This window comes from Rhopalosiphum maidis, chromosome 3, assembly GCF_003676215.2.
Source record: "Rhopalosiphum maidis isolate BTI-1 chromosome 3, ASM367621v3, whole genome shotgun sequence".
Lineage (NCBI taxonomy): Eukaryota > Metazoa > Arthropoda > Insecta > Hemiptera > Aphididae > Rhopalosiphum > Rhopalosiphum maidis.
Genome location: NC_040879.1, coordinates 6147679 through 6168402, shown reverse-complemented (window position 1 = coordinate 6168402; position 20724 = coordinate 6147679). Strand labels below are relative to the sequence as shown.

Below are 20724 nucleotides of genomic sequence, written 5' to 3'. Positions count from 1 at the left end.
CATTGACATAGACTAATGGCTATATTAGTATTAACTATAATAATATTGAAGCAAATAATAGAAATTACATTTTGTATAATATAATGATATTATAATTGATTTATTAATTTAAAATAAATCCCTTCTTTGAATGTATGGCTAAACTTATAATAACGATAATTATTAGTTAAAATAAATAAAATCAAACGCCAAAATATTTTCAATAAAATAAAATAAAGACACTCAATCTGCTGTATAGTAAATGTGGAGTATACCACTTAGTCGTTGAATAGGTCATTTTAATGGATGTCTCAAGTTTGAATTCAATGATAAATCACTGCCTACGTGTAACGGTACTGAGAGTGGAGACGGTCTGTCAGCCTACATTTTTTAGGATGTTTTATATTGTATATTTATACATTTTTTATTAGTAAAATGGTGAATTGGAGTTATTTTTAACAAAAATAAATTGATATATTAATGGTATTGATGTTAAAATATTAGTAAATTATATTAATATCTAATTTAATACCGACGTATAATATTATATTAGAATAGATTGTATAATATGAGCAGTGTGAGGTATAATATGTTCATGCTATAATAAATAGTTTAAAATTAATCTGAATATTTTTTAAATATAAGTATACTAAGTTGAGAATAATATACATAGTGTCTAAAAGTTTCAAGTTCCTACAAACAATATTCTTAGAAATGCAACCAAATAACATTTAAATAATATTTCGTAAACATTAAAAATTGAAATGCCTATAAAATGAGTTTTGGATTTGTATTTTTAAGATTTTTATGTTTCTGTAAAAAGATGTCAAAATAAACCTTTTGTTCGATTTTCAAGCTTAAGCTATTAAAATTAAAAATTATATTAATTTTAACTACCAAAAAAGTTTTCGTGGCGAATTTTCTCAAAATTTGAATTTTAATCGCTTAAAAAAATATTTGGAGGCTGAACGTTTATTTTTTTTCCCTCATACGCCGACCTTACGAGTTTCGTTCAGGACCATCGCGATTAAACACAACGCCGAAATAACACTCATTTTCATATATTGATCTCGGATTTAAATTTAAATGTATATATTTTATATTACCTGTATAGAACACAAACAACACACGATCGCAGGTGTCCACGCTGAGGCAGGTGGTCAACTGTGCAGTTAATATATTATATTATTATTTATTTTATTATAATAACGTCCGGTACACAAATAATTCGATCTACAGCCCGGAGTATATATATATAGTGTATTTCAGATACGTATTAAAACAACATCATCATAATTTATAATAATAAAATATCGTAGAAAATTTTAATATTTTATATCTACCGTGTAGGTACGACGTGGACGTACGTGACGTACATGCGCGGAACTCGGCGTACGCGTAGGGGGGGGGGCGTTTCGTTTGGGCGAATTTAAATGTACCCGTACACGTGTATACCTACACGCACATAATCACCGCGTACGTATAGTTATATGGTAAACATCATCCGCTTCGGGGCAAATTGAATCATATAATCGACCGGGCGAGCATTAAAATACATAATAATAACGTTAGGTTTGGACGTATTTAAAAATGACAGCTCAATATAGGTATCTACGCGATAGGTAGCTGCACGTGACGGCGTGACGTTCGCAGACGTCTATTAACATAATATTTTCATCGCTCCAAAACCATAGTAATTAATATTTAATATATGGTAGGTCGTATTGCGAAAATAATCCCAAACGACGTTCATATCGTTATTATTGAGTCCGTCCAGACCACTCGTCCGGACATTAACGATACATCTAGAACAACCGATTCGACGGGTTTGACGGGGATAGGTTTATATTGTCCTCGCCGAGTCCAGACTTTCAAAATATCGGGAAAGCATACATTTATAGCGGATCGCTTTCACGAGAAATGACGATTAATCGTAATACCGTTTTATCCGATCTCGGGCGAAATCATTATTTACTGTGATATCATATACATATAAGCGTAGTTATGCATTTATAATTTCTATACTACTGTCGCGGACGAAACCTCTAACCGCTGCTATACTTCCATGACTAACGAGACACGAAGACTGAGAAAACGAAACACGAAGAATCGGGCGAGCGAAAACAGCCGCCGGCGACCGGTGCGAAATCGTGAAGACAGATAAAAAGAAATGATAACTAAATCGTTGTCGACCGCCGTTACCTCGGCGTTACTTAAACTCACGCGTCAACTGCGCTGAAAAAAAAAAATAACATCCAATCGGCCCTGGAAAGGACCCACCTCAGCAATCTGGTCGCGACAAGTTATTACGCCGCTTGCACTAGCTGTGGTGGTACTTAAAAGGCCACTTAAAAATTTCAAAGCTTCGCTTTTTGCCATCGATTTTCCAGACTAGGGAGTTAGGAGGTTTGGGTCTTGGGTGGCCAATTATTATCAATTATTATGTGTGACTTATTAGGACTTATACCGCGTGAATTATACAACAAATGTATTGTAGTATGATTACTGGTCGCAAACCATTTCCGTTCGATTATTTAGACTTTTACGTGAGATGTACCTATATTAACCGTCCAATTAAGACACTTACGAAGTGTGATGTTTATTTCTTTATTAGTTTATTAAAATCGTAGCACGGGGAGACTCTATTCGCCGAAATCGTCCGATATGAAAAATGCCTATATCGCGTATAGTAGTGAAATTTTATTGAAAACCGTGACAACCGCGTTACCGATCGGCCGAGGACAGACGTCAATCAAGTCCGACTGCATGTCGCTGCAGTACTGTTGCTGCGACTGGACGGCGTATTTCTAAAATATCGTCGACTGCAAACAGGTAAACAGGTCGTAAATATAATAACGAATAACATTAACTGCAGCAGCAGCATCGACTATATACGATAATGATAATAATAATAATAATAATAATAATAATAGTAATAATAATAACAACAACAACAGCAGTCGACAGCAACATAGTCCCCCAAACGTGAGCGGACCGCGAACAGCGGTCGATAAAGTAGGTGAGATGGGAGGGAGGGGATGGATGGTAAAAAACGAGTTGAAAACGGACGACAGCGAAAATATACAACGACTGTGGGGCGCAACCGCCGTTGCAAAAGGCATTATAGGTACATCGGAATGAGTGAATAAATACATATGTTATATCGTTTTATGCATTCGCGTATAAACATATACATACGTCATATTATATATACACAGGTAGGTACGCGCATTATAATACACATACGGTACCTATATAGAATATATAATATACTATTATGCGGTCGAGTGTATTATCGAATTCCTCCGTTTGTCCGCATAACTGGTATGGTATAACCACTGTGTTTATGCTGTGTATACCCATCATCATCTATAGGTACACACGATAATGTTATATATATATATATACATACATCACTATTAGCGAGACTTGTCGGAAAAACTCGGAAACCTCGGGAAGAAAATATTGCGGCCGAAACATAAGATACGTCTTATGCGATGAGCGTGTGTATATAATAATATTAAAACATTATGTCAAAAGCGGGAGGACGTCGGGGCGATACCGTTCCCTGCAAGCGCGTTTAGTTTGGATATTTCGTCCACGCCAACATATTTTCATTTTTTTTTTTTTTTTTTTTGGAACAATGTATCCTTCTAAATCCTTTTAAGAACTCGTGTTGTTTGTTTGTTTGTTTTTTTTTTTTTTTTAAATTTTAAATACCGCAGAACATATAGTTTAAATCGGAGTGAAAAGTGATGTAAGGAAATACATGCGGTTATTAAGGCCACCCAAGTTTATATGGGTTTCAATATGAATTCTTGAATGTGCGTCATCCTTCGTTTTACTCGGGAGTTCGGAAACCCACGAGCAACAACAGCATTTCATGCACTCCAGTCGCCACACGGATGTGGCACACTCAATTACCGGTGGACAGCATTGGTTAAGAACCACTGTGTTATTCTATCACCGTGAGTATATATGTATATCAACATAATATTACGTTAAACGTTCGCTATTATCTGGTTTGTTTTGTGTACATGACGAAAAATCGCTTAGAGCCATTTTTTATGCCCAAAATAATGTGTATATACCTATATTAGTTGCTGTATTAAAAATAAAAATGATTGTAATAGTTTATACTATACTGCACCCAAGAGATGTTACAAGTTAATCACTTAACTATAGCGGCATTTAAAAATTATTGAGAGGAAAAAAGTAATCTTTTTTAATTTGCCGGTCGTGCCTATAAAAATGATTACACGAGTAATCATTTGTTAATTGGATAAAAGTTTTTAAAATCGTATACTGCAGCTATTTAGTTTAAGGGTTTTTGGTTTATTTGTTTATGGCGCTAACAAGTCCATTTTCGCAGTGCTTGAAACTATAAAAAATATAATATTTTTAATCGCCTTTATTATTTGATAGCCAATAGCAGAGTGTTATCGAAGTATATGACTTTACTTTCAATATTAACATCGTAACCATTTAAACTTTTTTTCTTATTATTATAATTAAAACTCATAATACCAAAACAATCTATCATATCAATTATACTCAAGTATAGCGTGGTCACTCATTTTTCAAAATCCTGACTACGCAAACTGAAAGTAACCAATAAAAATTAAAATATTTAAGCATGCAACTGGCACAAATGAACGATAAAAACGGGCAGGGGTTTACAGTCCAGCATCCATCACACTAAACGTGGTAACCAACGACGTGTTGATGTTATTTAAGCGTCGCACATTTATTTTCCATATCGTATTTACCTAAAATTACACAATTATGCATTATGCTACTCGTTATATGATTGTAATCAGTACTGATTTCGTCTACCTGAAGCCATAAAAGTGATCCAATGGCCGAGCACACAGTAATTTATTCTAAAGGCCGATTTGACATTACAAACACTTGATTGGGTTCGAGATTTTTTATTTTTTATTTTTTTCTATCAATGAATATATAGTGGATTGTATAAAACCTGCAGTGATCACGTTAAGTGGAACGCGTCGTATTTAAGACGGAACATGTAGGTAATCTATAGATTTACAATATCTATTTAAACACGCTTAACCGATTTTGAGGAAGGTGCCTGTCTGATCACACTACTTATACTGTCTAATATATAATATTTACACATATATATATATATAATATTTATGGTTTATGTAATTTCGTAGACCGAAATAACGGTTTTCGGGCCATACCATTCGAGTCGGGCGTATATATTTCGTGTTCCGGCGCTGTATCGATTTTATGTACCTACTTCGTTTAATGCACGCGTATAAAAAAACAGTTTGTACACATATTTTTTTTTTACAATTTTAAATCGCGTATTCCGTAGCTACAGCAATGATATATTCATGGCCCACTCCATACCACTGAATGGCGTATAATGCGTCTGTGTGTAAGTATATATAATAGTCAATTATATATACATATAAAGAATAATTAAAACTATACGCATTATTTGAGTATTTCTGAGGGTTATGATATAATATTATACGTTCCCCGCGAGTGGCCTTGCATTTTTCAAAACCAGTACCATATTAACACAGCCGTACGTCAGAATTTGGACGACGAGCAAAATTATTGTATCTTCTAGATGTGTGTATAGAAAAAACATACATCAATGTTTTATAAAGTCTTACGAGGGAGGGTATCGTGCACCATGACAACAAACAACACCGCTGTTTGGATGTCACTGAACAGATACGAGCGGAGTGCATATAAGCGGGCTTAGGGGTTGGCAACCGAATAGATTAGACCCCCTGCCCGGTAAAAGTTGACTTTTTTATTTCGATAAAACGCTTATTTGTTTATATTGTCTAATACCGTGAAATAAAATATATACGAATCGAACTATATATGATCGTTTGTTTTTAGTGTACACGGATCGATTTATATTTTCTCCGAAACGATGAGGTTTACGCTGTCTATTACTGTTAATATTACGTTTGTACTTGGTCCTATAGTATAAAATTACTATCGACTGTTTTTGTTTTTACTTCTAATAACATTGTCATTTTTTTTTTCTTTCGATTAAAAACGTAACTGGATAGTATAATATTAATATAGCTATAAAGCCTTCAAATCGAATATTTTTCTCCATCTTCTCTCTCACTCACTTTTTCATTATACATAATAGTACATATAGTGCTATATGACTTATTAATAAGTACTATGAATTTTAATTTTTTAAGTATACATTTGTCATTTATAAATATGTATTAAAATATATAAAATGTATTTATGATCATTTTGGCTGTCGGTATCGTTGTAATTATCCGTGAGGCTATCGTACATAATATACATGTTGGCCACCCCTGCTATATAGCAATTGAAACATACATAACTGCAGACTTTGGTATACATTGGTTTATATTACATTTGTGATATATGTTTACACAAATAGGTACGCACATATCAAAAAATACCTTACAAAATACAGGTTTTGGAATTACTGTAAGAACAACTTCGGAGGTACCTATATACATTGTATCAATTTGTTAAGCCTTATGTAGGTATTTAAATTAAATAAATTCTGCTATTATAGATACTGTTCATGTTTTATTTCAAATCACGTACACCAAATATTAATAATTACGATACAGTTTTTTGTAAAAATTCGTCGCGTTGTGGGTGCTATATATATTATACGAAACCTACTCATTTTTTAAAAATTGCACCGTGATAAAACGACAATTTTCCCTTCAATTAAATTCACAAAACAAGTTGATTCATTGTTATATTATTATGTGGCATCGTACACTGCCCTTTAATTAGAAAATTATTTATAATATTAAATTTGCACAATCAATATCAGCACCTGCAAGTTGAGAAAAAATTAAACACATAACAATAGATTTAAAAACTAAATTAATATGATTGCGTTTGCTGCTCATTCATTTAGTTACATTTTAATACTTAAAAAGTAATGTAAATGAACATATTAATATATCTTCGGTGTTTTATTGAGTTAGCACAACTATTTCTTTATAACTAAACGTGTTCAATGTAGCCAACCCAATAATTTATGTAACAACTAATTAATAATGCGTATCAACTATTCTTTAGTTAACCAAATTGAAACACGGTTAACTATTAACTAATAACTATGGCTGTGAATTTAATGCACTAAAAATCCTTAAAAAATGCATTTAAAATGCCAACAATATTATAATATAAAATGTATTAAAAGGGTTTTTAGTTTAATTTTTAAATTTATATAGATATTGTAATACAATTATATGCGTAAACATATATTTATTTAATAAAAAAAAAAATTATAAAAAGTTGATTTAATTTTAATTTTGAAGTCGATTGATTCTTTAATAATGTTATTCGCCTGAAAAAAAATTTAAATGGTTTTCAACGATGTTAATTGATAAAATCTCATTAAAAATACCGGAAAATGAACTAAAAAAGGAAAATATGACCTAAAAAGGCCAACAAAAAAAATATACCTACAAAATTAAAACGCCAAAAAATGCAAAATAAAAGTTTTATAAATGGATTTGCTGTTGCATATTTCATATTATGTACTTACTTACAAAGCTAAGTTACACAATCACCAAAAAATGTTTATGATTTACCTACCACTTCTTAACTCTGGAAATATTTTGATGTAAGCACAAAAAATTGAAGACAAATTCAACCAATGCTTAAATTCCAACGTAAATCCAATATCGTTAAGATTGGTATTCGACTTAATGTATTGATGTATGATTTAAATAAATAAATACAAGATTTCACATATTAAGCTATTTTCATATTTGTATTAAAATAGACATAGTTTTTTTTATGCATTTGAAATTAGAATTTTGAGAAAATTCGTAGTAGTTCAAATTATATAATTAAAAATTGTATAACCAAAAATTCTAATAAACAAGCATGCTTACCCCATTTGTATGTTTAAATTATGCATATATTCAAATTACTCAAAAAATTATTCTGCTTTGGAATATGAAATTAAAACTATGTTGTCAATTCAAAAAAGTAAAAACTTAAAATTATATAAGGATAAAAAATATTTAAAAATATTATTTTTTAATAAAAACGTTGTTTTTTGACAACTTGAAACTCTGTAAAAATCATAATTTGAATATATGCATAATTTAAGTATAATAATGGGGTGAGCATGCTAATTATATATTATATATTATATAAACACAATTATTTTTATAGACATTTGAAGTAATTATTATTATTATTATTATTATTATTTGTTCATATTTGGACATGATAATTACATTAAACGACGAAAAACGATGTTCATTATTTTATTATAATTCAAAAACTTTATTCGTGGTGACTTAAACCTTTTATATGTATTATGAATTGTATTGTACGTACAAAATATATAGATTAATTTTAAGACATTTGTAGCTATTTATACCATGAACCTATTCACACTGTTTCACGGTGTGATGAAATTGATTCAACAATTAATAACAGTTATAATATAATGTGGTAAATATTAATAATATAATAAATTTTAATGTTTCGAAAAAAATGAAATCAACCCACTAAAATACCAATAGCAAAATAAATTAGATTAAATGTTGATAAACATCAAATAATATATCATGAAATTACTTAATTACCTAAATGGGTTGATAAACCGTCACTGCTCAGAATTGTTTCTCGTACCTATAATATTATGTGATTGAATTATAATTTAACAAATCCATTATAGTGAACCACTCGTATTAACTATACAATAGTGATATACTTACTCACTTGACCACTTTTTTTAAAATTTTTTTTAACCTAACATAATTCTGTTTAAACCTTGTCCACTACTAAGTAAAACCTCTTATCGGTGGCATAGAGTTGAGTATTGGTCTAAAAACCAATTAGTACCGAAACTAATTATATTAGAAGGAGTTTATGTAATATACGTTTACACTTTCGTGCTATTGGTTCACGAAATTATTACGTTAGGTTAAGTCCGATATTTCATAATAATATAATAACCAAATATACAAAATATACAAAATATTACATAGGTTATAAATAATAAAATGTATGTACATTGAATAATGGCCAATGGGCCCTACTGAGCAAGCTCGTATGGAGGGAGACATAACTTTTAACTATATTATATGAATTAGGTACAAGTCTTATGATATTCATTGATTAATTAAATTTTAAAACTATTTATACTTGAGATATTTATTGATGATATGAAATTTACAATATATAGGTGGAATATAATCAGCAGTTTGTTATAGTAGTCAGGTTTGTTTGAATATAACATAATTTGTATAATCACGTATTTTATAAAGTAGGTTATTTTAAATAAATGGACCAGTGTATAGAAAAGAAGAGTGAGTGGTGAATTTATGTACATTATGGGTGATTATATTATTCAATTTATTACTCCCGAAATTATGAAATTATGGTAAATGAGTTTAGTTAAATTATTTTTTACTACAAAAGTAACAGTTGTTTTGAAAAACAGTAGTTATAATTTCAGTTTTTATTTCTATTTTCTTGATTATTATGAAAAGTCTTGGGAGTTTTTACTTTTGATTTACTCTATCCTGCTCCCGAAATTTAAGTTTTTAGAAACCACTCTCAAAATTGATAATTGCGGCATTTTTACGGACGATTTTTACGTCTAATACACCGAAATGATTTTACAATAATGTTTTAACTAATTCATTAACCACTCCGCTCAAAATTTCAAACACATGTTATTATAATATATCCATATTGTTCACATTGTTACACAATGTTAGACTTTCAACTGTGAATTCGTAAACCACAACTGGCATTTCTATTTTCTACTCGTGGTCCCTTCTCGGAGAACTACTCGACTTAATATGTACGACCAATACAATCCTCGACTAATTTAAATTCGTCGATGTATCCCGAGAATCCGTATAACGGATACAAGAATAGCCAGGAACAATATATATTTTATAATAATAAAAGGTAAAAAAAAATAGTAATAGTAATAGTATAGGTGTGTGCGCAATTAGGAAATCTGGGGGTGCTGCTCAAGTCCCTTGTTTTTTCGATTAATCTTATAGTACTGTAAATTGCAGTATTACGCAATGAATTCCCACCTCCTTCTCCAATTAATGATTTCATATATTTAACAACCGCTTTGTACTGTACATAATAATAACCAGTGTGTGAATAATACGAGTGCTGATTTCAAAACTGGGGATTTAAGCATGCCAATGTTTATGGGTGGGGAGGATTCAAGTATACTATGATATTAACACACTCGTTAATACGATCATCGTTATTGCAGTCACATATTCGCATCGTACGATCGAACCACTCAATGCCACCCTAACGCGTTCGTACGGTACATTGGCGAACCCTCCCCTCGGCGCCTGAATTCGCTCCTTCTCACCGTCATAACCAGCTTTCAGTCGAACGGTTTAGTTGTTTACTTCTATAGTCAACCACCGTGGGTAACGGAGAAAATTCTAAAGCGAAAATTCGTAATTAAACATGTATAATGTACTACGCGATGACAGTGTCATACATTATATGGTATATAATTAGTATAGGTAAGGTGATAACTTCACAACATCGTTTCTCGGTCGTAAAAGCATCCACACGCCTTTGACTATACGTGTATTATATATATACATGTGTAGGTACTTTTAACTTAAAAGCCCGTCCAAAAATCTTACGCCTCACGATATTATAGACTGCAGACTCACAAAATATTATAGCAGCGTTCGTTTGTGTGCAAACGAGTGTTCCAAATAAAGGACAAATAAGGTCTTCTGTATAATATTTTCGGTAAGTTTTCGATCGTTAACCAATTTTAAAATGTATCTCAATATGACATAAAATATATATATTTATTTATTTAGGCTAGCTATGTGCTTATATAGTCGTCACAGAATATTATTTGTAAAATAATAATGGGAAATAAGAATTTTTAATATATAATATAAGTATCAAGATGGATATGTGCCTTCAGCTAGACAACTATTATTTATTTATATTTTTCAATAATAAATAAAATAAAATAATTACAACATTTCACAAGTATAATTTTATTATGATTATTTTTATTTCTGTTTTAAACAATTATTGTTTAACCAATCTTTCATTAGAGTAAACTTTGTAAGACTTTTAAAAAAAATTATCCGTCTAGCCATAAAAGTTAACTATAGTGGCTCCAATCTGATAATGTATTACGATATAAACATGTTTTTATCAAACAATTTTGGTTGCTTATCGATTTCATGATATACGGTTTAGTGCGAAAACCACAGCATTCGAAACTTTCCCGTTTTCGTCCGTGAGTAGTGTACAATAAACTTGCACGTGTCCCGTCAAATTATAACTACAGAACATATAAAAATAGGGTTTTTATTGCGCATATCGCACGTTAATAGCATTTTTCCACAAATGCGAATCGAAATTCCGTCACATAAATACAATAAATTATCACGCTAAGCCGGTCCGTTGTGCGTATCTGAATATTAATTATGTTATAAAATAAACATAATAATATTATATTATGTATACAGTGATATTTTTGTTTTTTTTTTTTTTTTGATTTATTATTTATGTTTTTGTTAAAGTTCACTGTTTGCTCGCCGTCGCTGTTAAATTGCCAGGAGGAAATTAACTACATCAATGCAATAAACGACTATCATTAAATAAAATGTTTTAGTAAAATCCGTATCAAACAAACATAGGTACATATATTAAAACAGATAAGCAATTAAAGTCTTAATGCTGTTGTAAACCTAATAAAAACGGATAGGTAAGCTTACGCTACAATATATCTACCGGTGTGCATCAGACGAAACGTCAATAAGAAAAAAGGCACAGAGGAAAAGAGAAAATTAATTTTCTAAAATACATCTATATATGTATCGCATCCACGTGACCACGTTTACTAGCGCAGGTATTATTGAAAAAAAAAAAAATGATTCCGGCAAAACTTTTAATGGTAAATGTTGACATTTTTGTTACAATAATAATCATAGGTTATAAAAGCGAAAGTTAATTAGTAAAAGCGTAGGTATTGCGTGCGTCACTGCCGTTAAAAAATCCGAAATACTTCTATTCCTTTCTTTCGGGTCGTAAAAGGTTCGACATTTGTTTAAGCTGCGATATTCGCATTGTTTTTTTTTTTTACATTATGTGGACATTTTTTATTTTATTTTTATACTTTGTTCTGTTAACTTGATTTCGCCAGAAATAACTTTTAATCTCGTTTTACATTCTGAGCAGGGCTATCGATTTCACAATGATGAATGTGTTCTGTTTACAAACACTTTTTTTTTGTAGGTACAAGTGTTTTCGAGAAGATGAAAAAGTGCAAAACTTCTGCACGTCCGTCAATATTACTCCGATACTTTGTCTTAAAAACCTTAGCGGTATCAACATTTCGCAACGCTATTTTTGTAATTTTCTGCTATACCACATTTTTCCGAGTTCTAGTAAATAAAGAATATTAGGTATATTGTAAGCTCGTAGCAAAATGTTTATACCACTACTATTATCTCTAGGAAAATATGCCTGTGATAACTTAAAGGACGTCGCGTTTAAACACACCGCCACCAGTTTTATTCAATAAGACGATTTCGTAATACTACACGAAACGGTGTTTGTGTAATATAAATAAAAAAACCACGTTTAAAGTGCCCAAGTCGAGTTATTCGTTTGAAATAATTTCATGTTTATTAATGGTTTTCGTTAATTGCAAGTGACATCCACCGGAAAAGTTTATTTGCAAATATTTGAAAGCTCGTGCAGTATATAGCCGACGATCACGTCGTCTTGTTGAACGATTATTCCACACTTCGTACAGGTCATTAATGAATTACGATACCCATCGTCGTTATCGGTATTTAGTCAGGTCCCGGAGATTTTATCCGCGGCAAGAGGAGCTGCAGTGACACAGAGGATAATAATATAATGATTATTACTCGGAAATACTCTCGTTTTAATCGGCCGTTCGGAATACACCGCGTTGGTAAAGCATCGCATTAAATTTAGCGGTTGGTTAAGTTTAATCGAATCGATCGGCGAGTTCGCGGTGGCGTCTGTTCGATCGGCATCGTTATTACAATATATTATTATTATGTCGTACGCGATCAGTCGGGTCGTTTTCGATTGTCAAAGTTTTTAAAACATTTAAACGTACCTATGCGGAACCGCGTTTATCGCTCTAGCGCCGCCGTTCAGTCCTACGTGTTCCTCGATAGTTTAAAGTTGTTATACTTTTTAAACACATCAACGTCACCGCAGTAATCCCGACTATATATTCGCGTGTGTGTTTCGATCGACGCTATTTTATAATATATCGAATCAGATACCACCCCCTCCCCCCAACACCACCCGATAGTTCTAATCCGCCGAGAGAAACGCATTTACGACGGCGTGCGCGTGGTAAAAAATAATATACGACGTCATAATGTTTTCATACGATATATTATTATTATATTATCGTTATACGAGTGTATACTATAATGACCTGCAACGAATACCGATTGCGTTGCACCGATGGGCGTCGTAATCGATGACTCTATACAACGGACGGACGTCTGCAGACAGATGATGCGAATACGCGCGATGAGATTATCACGTTTTTTTTTCATTTTTATTATCACTGTTATTGCCGTTTGGTTTTTTTCGTACGCGATTCGGGTTTCAATCCGTCATGGTCATAAACACAGCCAATAAAATATTTCTTTTTGACGTGAATCTGTACACCAGTCAGCACGGCAGCCGTCGAAAGCGTTTAGGTGCCAAACCGATACGTCCAAAACTGATTGATAATAAACGTCCGCAAATCATTCATAACGATGTTCGGTATCGTATATTATATACTCGTATAAATATATACGGTCTGTGTTGAATATATGCACCGTCGGCAACCACAGTAAAGATTTATTTTTTACGAGGCAAACGTTGAAACGCGCGTGTACACAATAGTTGCCCGAAACAAATCATTTTATAAAACGTTATTGTATTACAACATACGAGTAAATCACTATTCTATACAAATTACAAGTGCCTATATATAGTAGCCCATGTATACGCAATAACGTCCCCTGAATATAATATAAAAATGAGTATCCCGAAATTTATAACCACGAAGTCTGTAGTCAATAAAATCTGTATTGAAAGTAAAAACATATTCGTCCGTAGTCCGTTATAATAGTAAAAATATAATTTTCTTAGTTTTGCTCACATGTAATGCAAATTGTTCCTGAAATTAACTATAAAAAAATAATTTATAAAAATATAATAAAATATCAACAATGTTAATTTTCGTTTTAAAATCGATACGCAATACATTGTTCCACATCGCATACGTTAAATATTCAGAAAACTAATGCGCATCCGGTCCTATTACTATAATATCCTGATATTATTTCCACGCAATTTATTCGTATCAGTCTATAACAAAATACGAAGTGTTTTTAATTAATAAGTTCCGTATTCACTACCTACATGACTATATATACCTATAGCTACGCCGTGCTTTCTACTATACTTATCCAACGGTGTTTAATTTATTATTATATAAGCGACGAACGTTTAATCGATTGACTGATGTATTGACCAGATTGAGATAACTGTGACGTCTGTAACGTTTCTCGGAGTTCGTCGGGTCTCGTTGGCATCTATCATCACGTCGGCTGCTTGGCTGTGATATAGACTTATGTTATTTTCGGACTTCGGTGTTTCAGTGTGTGGAAACGTATCGGTTGAAAGTTCGAGAACAAGACGTGTTTTCTCCGAGTAAAAAACACCCATATTCATATCCGCTTCTCCTGTTCTGAACGTCAGTGTACGTTGGAATCATACGGCGGTTTGACGCGTGAAAATCGCATCATCATTGTAGTAGGGCGCATATTATTGTTTCGTGATGCAGATCGAGCGGCTTACCTTCGTTTAGCGCGTATTCTCATGCTCGTGGTTTTACTGGGTTCCTCATCAGCTTCGTGTGTACATAACGTCGTTTTAGGTGTGGTCACACCTTTTTTATTATTTACATTATTTTGCGTAATTTTACGGACTAGTTTTCAAATGTTGCGGACAAATAGTTTTTTAGCAAATCAAAAAAATGGTTGACATGGTAATAAAATTTTGCGATTTTGCTGACTTTTCAATTTCAATTGACAAACATTTATCATATTATAATCACCATATGTAAATTATAATTTTTACTAATTACATTTAGTTAACTGATTAGGTACTGAACTTTTTAATACTTTTTTTAAACATGTTATTATTTTAACTACCAAAACCTGCATACTAATTTTCTTAGTTTGTATTAATTTTTACCTCTATTTTCATCATACTTGTTAATCGTGAAATTAATAAATTATTTTTTTAACCTTTTATTATTTTTATAATCAATTTAATTAAAACCATATTAAAATTTAATTAAACTTAATATTATAAGAAAATCATTTTAACCAAAATATTAAAATAAGTATAATCATGTTCTTAATTGCAATATTATAAATATTAATCTTTTACAAAAAAAACAGCATTTAAAGAACATAAAATATAGTAAAATAAATATTAACAATGGATAATATAGTTTAATAAGTTAGATACCCACAATAGTTCAAGTGGTTCACTAATTTTATAGTTAAGTACTAATGGAGAATTAAAAACAAAGTATGAAATAACATGTCAGGAAAATTTGAATGATTTGCAAAATTGCAACATTATCAAGAATTTTTTTTGATTTGCTAAAATCTATTTGTCCGCAAAATTTGAAAACTAATCCGCAAAATAATGTATATAACAAATTTCAAAAAATCTAAAATGTACATGCTGTCGAAATGGTGCTTATCAGCCTATAACAAAACATGATAATATGTTTATTTTTGTAAAAATAATTAGTCATTTATTTCACTTTGGTAGTAGGATAATAAAAATTTTTTTTTGAAAATATTTTGTTTATTATATGTATTATTACTTATTAATATTTAATTATTAAAATACGTAAATTTATACCATATTATTATATCAATTTAAATATATCGAAATATAATTTCAAACAGTATATGAATTTATAACTAATACCAATTCGAAATGTTGTATACAGTTCCCGATTGTCCAAGTACGTATTGGTTCACAAAATAGCTTATATAAGAGAATGTCAGCGTACTGTTTGCTTTCTCTCTCTAGGCCACGCGCAACATAGTCAAAACGCATTTACGCAATCTAAGTAAAACTCGCTCAATTTTGGTTCTAGAGTAAATATACCTAATATAAAATTAAATTTTGATAATATTTCTGAGTATAAGACGATGAATTTTTTCTGTTATTTCCCATAAAACGTTAATTATATAGTTTAGAAATAGCTATAAATTACAACATTTTTAAATAACCTTTAAATTTTCAACATTTTATTTTTTTTTTTAAAAAACTCATCGTCTTATACTCAGAAATATTATCAAAATTTAATTTTATTATAGGTATATTTACTTTAGAATCAAAATTGAGCGAGTTCTACTCAGACTGCGTAAATGCGTTTTGTGTATGTTGCGCGTGGACTAGAGAGAGAAAACAAACAGTGCGCTGACATCCTCCTTAAGTCTTAATAATATAATGTAAATAATTTAAATACTGTATTAGACGTATTTGTATTTGAAACTATATATGAAATACGATTAATTATTCAATAAATAAATAATCGAACATTAAAATAATAAATTGTTTATAATAAAAAAAATTAAAATACAATACATATGTCATTAAATAGTAAAATAATTATAGTGTTATAGGTAGATTTTTAAAACTCATTATTTAAAAAAAAAATAAAATAAAATATTTCCAAGTTGTTTAATTTTGCAATTTGGGTTTACATTTTTTTTTTATTCATTTTTTTGGCTGTTTCCCGATGAGTACAAACTATACATTACATTTTTATTTTAGCATATGTTTGGCATTGTTGTAAGATTTCCAAAAATTGAAATACGCTAGGATGTGAAGTTGTCAAATACATATCGGAACTACAAATAGCCCATATTTCAGGTAGAAAATCAGAAACATAGTCAATAAAAGTCTCTGCTAAATAAGTGATTATTTTATTTAAATGTTAAATATTAATTATTAAAAAAATAAACAGACAGTTCAGTAAAGTACATTTACGAATATACGAATTTATCTAGATTATCTAACCCCGGTAGACTTTAGGTTTTAATTATACACCACCTATATTATCTGAATTTTGAACTCAATTGAACGTTAAGGTGTATATTATATCATTATTTTACACAAATATGATGATATTATTTTCTCAACAAACACACATACAAAAAAGTATACTAGTTTGTAATGTATAATTAGGTGGCCCCATACGCCCATACCCAAATAAAACAATAATTAAAAAAAATTATTAGTCAACTAATATTTAATTGCCATATAATAATATGTACCATGTGTTAATGTACACAGAGTGTTAAAAAGTTAAAGGGCCTATACTAATACAAAACAAAACAAAAAAAATTATGATGAACTGTTATTACCTGTCAAACGTATAGAAATATTTAGTGCCTGTTAGTTACTACTATTTATATTAAAGTATACCATAATATTATATTGTATACAATCAAATATTTAATTAAACAATAACAAATTTAATTGCCGATTTATGTTATAGTTTGAAGTTTTAACGTTTTTAGTAATATTTACGACTACGATCTTTGTACAGCGTAATACGACAGGTACCACAATTAAATATATTTGTAAACAATGCTTATTATAATAAATCAACAGCATTTTAAGCTTCGTTACGAGTAAAATTGTGATTAGGCATAATTAAATAAATAACTAATATTAATAACTGGCACTGGTGTTCTGCAGTTAATTTGAATATTGTTATTTAAGTATAAAATATTTATTGTCTCCGATAAAATGATTAAATAAAATAAAATTGTGTTGCGATAAATTTTTTTTAGCACCTAATTGTCTGATTTAATTTACTAAAATTTTTGAAATTGCATACAAAATCCGACAAATATTTATTTTTATGCATATTTTAAGTTGTGATGAATGTATTTTTTTTTTTTATCTAAACTCATCGATGGTCGAATCTAACCTCCTTGCAATTACTGTCATACATATAACCCGGCCCTTTGCATCCTTGAAACTTGGTCGAGACTTCATTTACCACGCTCACGTAACACGCACCGTCGCTCTTGTAGTTTTCCGGTTTCGCACACGCCCCCTGGCCGGTACTATTACTGTAGAACTAATTGTCACCATTTAGCAGTAGTTGGTTTACACGTGAAACAAAACGTTGTTATTTTTTTATCACCCGCGGCAACGCATAAACTTTCATCCTTTTTGGTGCAACCCGATTGCACTCAATCTTCACACGACTAGAAATCGGTGGTAGATTCCTTCGATTGGGCGAGATCAAGGTAGAAAACATTCAACAGTACCGTAAGAGCGAACACAGAGACGACGACGTGCGACAGGACAAACATATTGTTTTTCGGTTGTGCGTATGTCAAATTACGGTATTTATAATAATATTAATAATATTTCAATATGTTCGGAGCGTTCCGCGGTAGATCGGCGCTGTGCGACAATAAGTCACTCGAAGTTGATTTCGTGGTAATATAATTTATCACCGCGATAAATAGATATTAGTGCACAGTATATACACCTAACTAATATTGTTGTAATTATATTTTGTACGATTGTACGTGCAACAATGGCTGATGGACTGCAACTACAATTTAAATCCGTAAACCGTTCGTATTTATATCCAAACTCTCCGCCAGTGTGCGCGATCGTGTCGCTGTTTAATTGGTCGGATGCAAATTCGGCAGGGTTGTGTATGAGCGGTCGAATGGTCACGCAACAAACCATCATATATTTAAACACCTGTTATACAGCTCGTCCCAAAAGCCCGTATCGCTCTGATTATAATGACGTATACGGGTATACGTGTCAAATCGATATTATATTATATTATATTGATAACCAAGGCTCGGATTTATATGTAAATACATATTTTTACTGTGACTTGATAAATTGATTTAGGTGAGTGAAACATTCGTTTCAAAGGATTTCCAATAAAATTAACTATATTTTATTTTACATATTTTGCCATAAGTACATGTTTTTACATATTTCTCAATAATTCTATTTTTCCTACATATTTTGACAATTTGTTCATTTACGATTTTTTTTTTTTAATAATTATTAATTATATACGATTGTATTTTTCAATACAGACAATTTCCCATGTTTCCATAAGAACAAAATAGTAACAAAATAATACCAATTATTGAACTTAATCTACAGTAGATATAACTTACTCCTTCAGACATAGTCAAAATGCAATACTATCCGTCTATCCAATAACATCAGTGGAAGCCGAAAGAAAATTTAGTCGGTATAAGGCAAATTTACGACAAAATCAAAGATTTTTTGAATTTCAAAATTTTAAAATGGCTGTTATTATAAATTGTAATCAAGATAATTAAAATTTTTTTAGCTTTTTTTATTTATATTTTATAATTTGTAACACCTTTTCTTTAAAAATAATTTTACTATTTAAAATATAATTTGTTTCATTAGAAACTCATATGGATATATCATATAATTAAATATTAATAAATAAATCATATTAGTAAAATACATGTTTTGATTTTTTAAGCACATAATTATGTACATATTTTTCTAACGTAAATACATATTTTGGTTTCATAAATACACATAAATCCGAGCCCTATTATAACTAAATGTGACTTTATTCAACGGTGATATATTACAGAAATTTATATAACATTATAATTCAAAATATTCTCTCGTAGATACTTATCTACCGTTGAGAAGACCAAATCTATACATTCTATACAGATTGACGTACGGCGATTTCTCAGAGATGCTCAAAAGAAGACAGCGTGTTTGTGTTTTATACGTGGCGTCTCCGTCTTCCAATCGTACAATATAACAAATTGTACGTTCGCGGCGATGGATTATATGTAACGTGCGATGTACTACTTCAACTCCAATTGTTTATACTTATTTCTATATTGACTGTAAATCATATCAAACTCACTTTACAAATCTTGAAGTCACTTTGAACTTACTTCTTAAATTTATTTTCAATAAACCTACATTATTTCCTAGTTAATTTATAGAAAGAGCTAGAGATTATAAATTTAAAATCACTACTTACAAAGAATATTTGCTTACTATTTTATGATATGAAAAAATGTACTGATTTTCCGTGTCATAATTACAATAATCGCTTTAAGATTAATAATAATGTCGTCGTCTCTAAAATTAATACAGTATTCGGGCAACAAAACCCTACATATAAGTTCATTCAATTTTGCACTATTTATAATTTTAATATTCATAACTTTAAGAGTTTCAAAATGTATAAAAAAATATATATACCTATATATAATGTTCTATTTCAATAATTTATACTTTAATTTATTCACTAACTTTTATTTATTTTTCATTGTTAATAGTTAAATTCATATTAATGTTTATTACTCTTATTAAATAAAATTTAAAATATATTTAATCTTCTAATTATATCGGTGTATAGGTAATCCACAAAATAGGTTCAACTTAACATTTTATTTATTTATGATTATGTACATATTATAATACAGCATTATAGCCTATAGCACGCAATTACTAATTGTTCTATTATCTTTTTTCTTCTTTCTTCTTTTTATAGCTTTCTTGTGCATTCTCTGATTGTTCTAACTTTTACTTTATTAAATGTCATAATTTTCATATTAATTGATA

At 30.4% G+C, this 20724-nt stretch overlaps 1 protein-coding gene across 3 annotated transcripts; it reads left to right on the top strand.

Annotated features, from left to right (window-relative positions):
- The first annotated feature begins 18026 nt into the window (after window positions 1–18026).
- Window positions 18027–20293, top strand: LOC113559881. Of its 3 annotated transcripts, none has more exons than XR_003406064.1 (2): window positions 18027–18445; window positions 19770–20293. XR_003406064.1 is itself a non-coding variant. In XM_026965660.1 (2 exons), exons 1-2 carry the CDS (start codon window positions 18662–18664, stop codon window positions 19942–19944), a joined length of 405 nt encoding a protein of 134 aa, XP_026821461.1. In that variant the 5' UTR covers window positions 18479–18661; the 3' UTR covers window positions 19945–20293. The 3 variants fall into 3 exon arrangements, 1 of the variants encoding a protein (XP_026821461.1); XR_003406063.1 differs by having other exon boundaries at window positions 18027–18464; XM_026965660.1 differs by lacking the exon at window positions 18027–18445 and adding an exon at window positions 18479–18891.
- Window positions 20294–20724: the final 431 nt, after the last annotated feature.

What these genes read in the sequence shown, in the direction of transcription:
- LOC113559881 (XM_026965660.1), top strand. Translation starts at nt 18,662, where the DNA reads ATGGCTGATGGACTGCAACTACAATTTAAATCCGTAAACCGTTCGTAT. An exon ending in GATTATAATGACGTATACGG is followed by an intron (nt 18,892 to 19,769) that starts GTATACGTGTCA and finishes ATTCTCTCGTAG; the next exon opens with ATACTTATCTACCGTTGAGA.